Consider the following 9,402-nt stretch of genomic DNA (forward strand, 5'->3'; position numbering starts at 1 on the left):
GAAGCAAGCAACCAGGAGAAGAAGAGCAGTTGTTCAAAACACAGAGGGGCAGTAGATGAAATTGTCTTATGCTCTACATTTCAAATAATATGTAGTTTTAAAAGGGGAAAAATGGGGCCAGGCGCAGTGGCTCATGCCTGTAATCCTAGCACTCTGGGAGGCTGAGGTGGGAGGATTGCTTGAGCTCTGGAGTTCGAGACCAGCCTGAGCAAGAGTGAGACACCATCTTTACTATAAATAGAAATAAATTAGCCAAACAACTAAAAATAGAAAAAAATTAGCTGGGCATGGTGGTGCGTGCCTGTAGTCCCAGCTACTCGGGAGGCTGAGGCAAGAGGATGGCATGAGCCCAGGAGTTTGAGGTTGCTGTGAGCTAGGCTGACACCACGGCACTCCAGCCCAGGTAACAGAGTGAGACTCTGTCTCAAAAAAAAAAAAAAGGAAGGAGAAAAATGGCACGGAAATGGCCAGAACTCATACCTCGCTTCCAGACCCTAGGTTTTGAAGTGTGAAGTAAAAGTCAGTCAATTAAAGGCTATTGGGGAAGCAATGACCACAAATTTCAGTGCAAACCAATTGAAGAATTTAGGGGTCTAGAAAGGATGAATGTTGGCTTAGAATAGAGCATTGATGATGATGTATGACCTAGGAGGGTTGCATTTCTATTGGCTAATGAAGTAAACAAGGAATTATATCATCTGTTGGGTATTTCCTTATCAGAAAGTTGTTACTACTGCTACTACTAAAAATGATCGCTAAATTTAATGTGTTATTAATATGTTCCAGGCACCATTATAAGCATACTATATATATCAGCCCATATCACCCTCCCTCAAACATTATCATTATCCACATTTCATAGTAGAGGATACAGAGGGATTAAATAAATTGTCTAAGATTACAAGTGAGTAGTGGAGCTGAAGCTGGGCATTCTGACTCCAGAGAACACATTCTTAATCACTGTAGAATAGTTTCCTTCTCATGATCAGTACCGTGGACACTTTGTAATGTGGAAGCTAACAGGATGGCAAAAGATGGTGGGGTAGTGATAGTGATGAGTCATGTTTCATAAGAAAACTTCAGAGGTGTGTAGGCTGCTCTTAAATCCTACTCTGAATAAGATTAAGTTGAGGGAAGGAACAATCTCCTCACAATGATGTGTAGATCTAAAGGCTCCTTATTTCCAGAAGAACTCAAGCTCTAATTTCATCCTATATAGATGACTATGGAATAGGTTGCAGCTGTGTGAGGAGAGGTCTTTCCTAGACCCCTGTAAAAGAGAGAGTCAAGAAAGTCACTAATAAACCTGAAATGCAAAGGCTATGAGGGCTTATAGCATAAATATGATCTTAAAGGAAATTTAGGAGGCGTTGTTTCAGTATAATTCAAATATTCCCTCTCGATTGGGAAAAAATATCAGTCACACAAATACATCAGTGAAGTTAAAAATAAAGGTATTATTTACTGGATCAAAATGTGAAAAGGGGAAAAACGTCAATAAAAAATAACTCTTCTAATGGAAGCAAATCTGCAAAGATACATATGACTCTAATGGCTTGTCATCTTTTTATTAGCTAATAAGTTCATTTAACAGACAAAAAATTCAGTTGAAGCTCATGCATCAAAATAGGTATAATTAACAATAGTTCATTAATCATTCTTTCAAGTGATCCTATTTTACCACATAACTTTTCCTATATCTGAAAGATAACCAAGTAAGTCTGGAAAACAGTGTGTATTCTTTCAGTTCAATAAAACATTCAGACAATAATTAAAGAGCTGCTATAACTTTGCTTTGGGTTAATGATATGTAGGATAGACTTTACTGTAGTACTTCGATGTCTTATAATTTGGTATAAAATGTCAAACATGTGACTTTAAATAGTGTGGTTTGCAAAGTTACAAAACATTGTATATGTGACTTAATATCTACTCCAATTACACACAACACATCATGCTGAAGATCTAGATTTATTTGAAAACATTTAGTTTAATTTTAATTTATATTAATGCAGTAAAACCACATTTAAGAAATCATAATTGTAGAAGAAACAAAATGAGTGTATCCTATCAAATTTTCACACAAATATAAGTTGATATTTAATTAAAGGATGATAAATCATAATCACATGGGAATAAAATATTAATCTTTTCAGTAGTAGTAAGAATCTCTTTTGAGTATATAGGGTCTTCTGGGTTTATTCTCATACAGCTGCCGTTTCAGAATGTAAGGAATTTTTCGCTTTATGACTGCTTCCTTCTCATTTTTGTCATTTTCAGTATCCAGAATATCTTCCTGAATTAACTGCAAGATCGGAAGAACATAAATGTAACTTATATGAGTAAAATTTTCCACTTAAGAGCATTTTTCTACATTTTTATCTTATTTTCTGTTAAGACAGCAAGGCATATCTAAATGAGATACATGAAGTTCAAAGAAATTAAGTGTTTTGTCAAAGAACAGATGGCTATCAACTGGCTGACATGGGATGAGAACATGATCATTCTGATTCTGAGTTCAGTGTCCTCCTAGTTCAATAGGCTAGCCTTTTATAAAAATTTCTGTATACTTCAAGCTATACACCAATCCCTCTAATGGAAGGAGCATAACAAATAGATCTTTGAGTACTTTTTAGGCTAAATGTGTGATGGAATGATCAAAATGGTATGAAATACATTATATATTGCAACGAATATAGTTTCAAATCTGGTAAACCAAGTTTGACCTCAAAGGTAGCAGGATTTGGTAGTCAATTACTGATTTGTCTTGAAAGTCATTCCAATGATCCATTTCTCAATGGAGGGAGAAATGCCTGCTCTATATAACTTTGTTGAAATCAATGTATGGGAAAGCTCTGTTTAAATGGTGAAAATCTCCTTCGATTGTGGTGTTTAATAATTAAAAGCAAGTTCAGGTTCAATAACTTAAGAGTGGATTTAATCTCCATATAGCATATTACCTAATATCTCATTGAATATGTCCATTCTAAAATTAATTCTGTTTTTCCTGATACTGTTCTAATGCAAAAAAATTCAACTAGCATAAAATATTTAAGAACTCTTTCCAGAGTTTTACACACAATTTACATCAAATTGTTAAAAATGCTCAAGATAAGAATTTTCTTCATATTTGTGGTTCTCTTCTAAACTTTGGGGTCATTATACAAATATTGACAGAAGAATAAGTTTTAAATTATAATGCATATGCATAAAGTCATATCATCAAGTATTTTATTTCAACCCACAGCTATTACATTTCAGTGAAGAAAAATCAGCTACTGTCAGACAATCTAGTTTCTTAATCTTTAATTTCTTTTTGCATAGTCTATAATTACTTGTACAATGCTCAGAAGGATAGTATCATTTTATTTTTAAATCATTCAATAACATTTAAAATAGAAAAAGTTTCAATTTCATTTGCACTTGACTTGTCTGCATAATTGTTTATTGAGGTTATTTTTTTCTGGATTAATAGCACATAATTGAAATTTTCTATATTACAACTTAAACTTTTCCAAATTTTTGGCCTACAACATTTTAAACACTAAATCATTTAGCTGGAATTGAAATTAAAGGATGAATAGTACAGCAAGTAAAATTAAAATGGTCTTTTCAGGATTTTTATTTGTAAAACATCTTTTTGTTTACCAGTTAGAATAAACACTAGAAATTCTGCTTGCGTTTCCTCTTGTCTACAGGGTATCTCTCTTGTAGTTGGTCTCAAGTTTATTATATTAGCCAGGAAGGTACCCTCAGATACTCAAGGTTGGTGTAAATCCAGAATATAAAACATTTTTAAGCAAATTTCTCTTAGAAATTAATCTGAAAGAAATGTTTCCCCTGTTGGGAAAATTTTAAAATATGTCTTTTTTTTTTCCTTTAAAGCATTTATTTCTCTTCTCCTCACCCCTTCTTTAGCCCCATTTTTCCGTATCTTTTTCAAGCTCTGATTTATCTTTTGGAACAAAATATATTAAGCTAATTAATTATAAAGAGTTTTGTAAGTACATTATCACACACATACACACAAAATCATGTGTACTTATCCATAAGCAAACACAGAACACAAACTTTCCAAATAAAACTGGAATAAAACACAAAAGTTTTCATTTTTATTTGAATATATGAGGCAAATAAAATAGGGATTTTATTTAAATAAAAATATAAGATAGGGATATATATCCTTATTGTTCGAGTTTTATTTGGAATCTTTTGTATTTGAATATTTTAGGCAAATGTTCCTTAAATTTGTTAGACATACCACCACCACCAAAAATTGCTTAAGCATGCCATCCACTTAAGTACGATAAAAGCATATGGCTCAAATCTCCCTTAAGATATATATCCTCTTTTTAAGGTTGAAAAAAATATTTTACTAAACTCCAAATATTTGAAGACACTTTGAAGATCTGAAGGAATGTTGACCTCAACACATGGTTTATTCCTCTTTAATATTTATAGGTCTTCCTGTTATGATAATGAGCAGGATTTTTAAAAATCAATATAAATGAGACCTATTAATAGTATATCTAAAATTATATCCATATTTTGTTTTAATTTTACCTCCCAATGTTGAAAGGCCCTGCTGTGACAGATTTTTTCGAGCTGGTATATTGTCAGCATTGCTTCCAAGCTAAAGCGATCTAAAGCAATGGGAAATTTCCTTCTTGTAAGGAGCTCCTCTTCACCAATCTCTCCTGCTTCCTCGGTTTGGGTATTCAGGTTATTTACAAGACTGCACACATTCAGCAGGGTCATTTTCCAAGAGGGAACACTTGCTCTACTGATCTGAAGTATAGAAAAAATATATATATATTGCAATTAAAACTCTGTTATATGAATAAGAAATAAACTTTTTTTGTGCTAAACCATCACATTTGAGAATATAACTTTTACTCTAGTCTAATAAATACAGTGTTATTAATTTCGCAGTTATGTCACAAAGTTACATAATGTCAATATTGTACATCCTCTATTTAATAGAATGCAATACAGTTATACACATATACATAGGCACTCGCACAAGCACACACAGAAAAGCCAAGGAAGAAAATAGAAGTGACAGTAGAAATATAAATGTATGTATATAAATATGTATTTATATATCACAGATGAAAAAATTAAAAAACTACCACTTTCTTTTTATTGCATTTTAGCTTAATAAGTAATGGAGCAGGGACGAAGATGATATTAATAGTTTTGGATAATTACAATAATGTGAGGCTATTAACATATTCTACACATTAATAGTTGTCATGGCAGCATCATAGCTGACCAATTTATTTATTTTCAAATTAAAATATTTTGTGTAATTACCTTTCTTTTCTAATAATATCTGGTGTGAAATCATAATTACCATAATTAACAACTTTCTTACATGTCAACAATAATCAATAAGAAAACATAAGGAGGAAGAACCAAACTGTGAAATAATTAACAAAAATTAACATAAAATTAAAAGGTCCATAGATGAAGGAAAGCATAAATTTTTCTTGAAGGAATATTAAATCAAATGAAATTTAAATGACCACAAACACACAATGGGAAGACTCAATAATAATAATACCAGGTGATGATTTTCTCTGACTTACCTTCCAAATATAATACAAATGCAAATCATTATCCCAGTTGGGAAACTATGAGGAGACTGGAAATTGGAGAAGAAGATTTGGCAAAATAATTATAGCTAATTATTAATAATTGTTAATTCGAAAGGATGAATGTGTGAGAACAACAAAGGAGAATTAGCAAAATAAAAGGTAATAAGAAAGGATTACTCTACCAAATATTATAATATATTTTAAATTTGCAGTAATCGAAGAGGTAAATTAATAGAGCAGTAATAAACATAAAACCCAACACAGGACAATATAGTGTTCAAAAATCGATCCAAGTACATATGGCTATATAGCTTATAGCAAAATTTGCATTTCAAGTACTTTGGGGCAGTTAGCTATGGGGAAATCTGGAGATGGATCTAGTTGTAACCTTTTTTGATATATTATATCCAAACAATATCCAGATGAGTTAAATATGAGTAAAACTAAAATATTATGCAAATATATAGGAGAATTCATTTTATAACCTGGAAAAATATCATTAAGCGGATGTCCAAACCAGAATCTATAAAGGAAAAAATAATTTTAAATACATAAATGTGTAAAATTGTTCTGTGGAAACATAACATCCTGAAATAAAATCAAAACCAAGCTATGTAGAAAAAGCTGCCACAAAATATTAATATCCTTAATACAGGTGGAGATCTTCAAAAAGAAAATGGTGACTACAACAATTAAAAAAACTTAAAAAAATGTAAACCTTGAATAAGTGATATGAACAGAAAAGTCACAAAATTGCCCATCAAGGAAGAAATATAGTAAAGAAATACATGACATAATTTTCGATTTGGCTACTATCAGATTGGAAGACTTAAAAACGTATGAATATACTTAACAGTAACCACAACATGGGGAAGCAGGTGTTCCTTTCCTAAATGTTTGTTGTTCTAAGTACAGTTTGGTATAACTTCTTGAAGGATGTTTTGACAATATATATTAAAATTATAAGTGTGCATACTCTTTGATTAAAATTTTACCCTAAGGGCATGCAAATTTGTGAGTACAAAGATGTTCACTACAGCTATAACATTTTCAAACAGCTTGGAAACCCTTTCTATTACACCCCTTGAATAGGGTTATCTAGCCATTGCTTGAAATTTTCTGCTACAGAAGACTACCTTAGAGGCAATATGTTCCATTTCATGGCAGCAACACCTTATGCCCTGCCAATTAATGGGATACTATACATTTGGAAAGCTCTTTAGAGATCAGCTATTTTAATGGTTTTCAAAGTTTGTTACTTAGAACACTAGTTCTGTATTTATTAATTTTAAAAAGGAGTTCCACTCTCAAATGAGCTGGAAAATTTGAGTTTCAAGGAAATTTAAAGGCTTCTTGAATTTAGATATCCTTCAAGCTTTTTACATGCAAATATTCACTGTGACTTTTCAATGGTGCTGACTATAGTAGCCAATGTTCCCCAAACTAATTTGACCACAGAACCCTATATTCATAAAATATATGTAAGGACTAGTGTTGCCTGGTTACTTATCTCAATTAAAAGGAGGCCTTGCAATTCAAATTTTTTTCTTGGTTTGTTTTAGAGATATATCCCATGAGTGAATGAAAAAGAAAATTTAATTATGTCTATACTTTTGCTATGTATTTTCCCATAAGAGAAAAGTGAAACTCCTCTATATACTGGTATCATTTTTTCTTCACAGTATCTTGGCCAGAGAAGGAATCACACAACTCTACTCTCATGTGTTCTCAAGGTAACTAGCACTCCCCAAATTATGTCACATTTTGGAGATTATTTAGGACCTTTATGTGTCCATGTACACTTCGAAATTACAGAGGTAAAAATCTATACCAAGACTCTGAGTCATTGTAATCTATCCCATTTTCTGTCATAGACTATTGACTTCAATTGTCCTCCTAGTTTTGAGTTGAAGAGATTGTAGCCATTGCTATTCTGATCGAGTGTTAAACAAGGATCTGTTTGCATAGGTTAAATATATTTACTCATGGAATTTTAGTTACTAAGCTAAATTTGGTCATTCCTAATATAAAACCTACCAAATTATGGTAACACTGGGCTTCAATCTGGTCAATTTTTGTAGCTCTGGGACATTATAGAAACGTATATGTGATTAAAGTTTCCAAAAATGTCTCCTAAGTACCATAGTGGAAAATACATCTTTGTGAGCTTTCAGATAATAATGTCTTACACTGCCACACACACACAAAAATGGATATTTTTCCTTCCTGCTATCAAGCATAATCCTACTTGTATACTAGGTATTATTGTACCTACAACACGCTCTTTCAATCAGGGAAGAGGAACCTGACATGGCAGAACGTGAGTTGAAATAACTCTTCAGAAATCAGACAGTTTTGTGTCCTTACTTTTCCACCATAACATCTATTGAGTCCTCAGCCTTGGTACAGTGGTGCTATCACAACAATTGCATCAAGTAACTGTTTCACATTTAGAATACAATGATTGACTTACTCTGAGTAATCTATATTATATAGTAGAATGGTAATCATGTGTATTCTAATAGAGTTTTATTCCTAGGTCCAGGTTGGGAACTTGTTTTCAAGATCTCAACAAAGAAATAATAGTGTCCAGAATACCAAATTGTATGTGGCTCAATTGAAAAAAAAAAAAGAGAGAGAGAGAGAGAGAGAGAGACAGCAGGTACAGATAACACGTCTGTAATAGGGAGAATTGAAATCGAGACAAACAATGAAGAATGCAGTTCAATGATTTTTAAACACATTGCAGAACTGTAAATGTCTAGATCATGAACTCCAACCCCTGCATTTAATAAGGAAACAAAAGCAAACAATGTTAACTAATCCACTTGCATAAGATCAACTAGTTCATAAACCATAGTTTCAGGATTAGATTTCAAGGGTCCTGTTTGTCAGTTTATTGCTCTTTCTTCTCTACCACATTTCTTTCACAGGTTGTCATGAACTTTGATTTTAATTTAGGCACAGTTTTTTCTTTCCCTCAATATTATAGAAAAGGCAAAAAGTTCACTTAGTTGTCATTTAAGTTGAGGCCAGTAATCTTTCATCATACCCAATTTAAAAAATATAGAAACAAGTTCCTTTAAATGCATTTACATGTCCACATAAATAATATGGGACTACTTAATTAAAGTTGCAATATGGTGATTGATAATTGTTATAGTTCCTTTTCTGTCATATCAACACTCTTAACTTCTTTGAACTAAAAGAAAAGTTTCCCAAGAAAGGAAATGCCTTCCAAGCAACTTTTCAGTCTTGATGGGAAGTTATTACTATAGGAAAAGGACATCATGTTTAGGATGAAAGTTCATATGTTCTTCACCCAGGGTTAAAGAAAAGAAAAAGTTACCTTTGATGTACGCATATTGGTCAATAAATCTGCCTCTAATGCTTTCATTTCCTCTTCTGAATCTGAGTAAAATCAAAACCACATGTTTACTACATAATCACATGCCATGTAATTATATGATAATATACAGATTTTAAGTTAATCTTAAAAAAACTAGTCTTAGACATTTAATGCCTTTCCTATGTATTTATTCTCTTTAAAATAGTATTTAGAAAAAACAAATTATAGTTTTATTTTAGGCTAACAGCAGGTGACTAGAATAGTAGAGGCACTTCGAAGAAAATAAGAATATGATTATTTGCCAAGCCAGCTATTAATTTGGAGTTGTTTAATCTCAGAAAGTGGGTAAAAAATTACATTTTATAATAGAGATTTCATCAAATATGCTACAGTGGTTTATTTTTATCAGCAATAGTTTACATATATAGGAAATATGTATATTAATACTTTTAA

At 31.9% G+C, this 9,402-nt stretch overlaps 1 protein-coding gene across 1 annotated transcript in view; it reads right to left on the reverse strand.

Annotated features, from left to right (window-relative positions):
* Positions 1–1,952: 1,952 nt before the first annotated feature.
* The window catches only part of NTS (neurotensin), a 9,378-nt gene continuing 1,928 nt past the window's right edge, over positions 1,953–9,402 (reverse strand). Inside the window, exons 2-4 of the mRNA XM_012651709.1 lie at positions 8,950–9,011; positions 4,564–4,788; positions 1,953–2,305 (exon numbers count right to left, since the gene is read on the reverse strand). Coding sequence (XP_012507163.1) covers positions 2,153–2,305; positions 4,564–4,788; positions 8,950–9,011 — 440 coding nt within the window. The 3' untranslated portion in view covers positions 1,953–2,152. The remainder of the gene's footprint in view (positions 2,306–4,563; positions 4,789–8,949; positions 9,012–9,402) is intronic.

The sequence above is a fragment of the Propithecus coquereli genome, unplaced genomic scaffold, assembly GCF_000956105.1.
Source record: "Propithecus coquereli isolate 6110/MARCELLA unplaced genomic scaffold, Pcoq_1.0 Scaffold363, whole genome shotgun sequence".
In the NCBI taxonomy this organism is placed as follows: domain Eukaryota; kingdom Metazoa; phylum Chordata; class Mammalia; order Primates; family Indriidae; genus Propithecus; species Propithecus coquereli.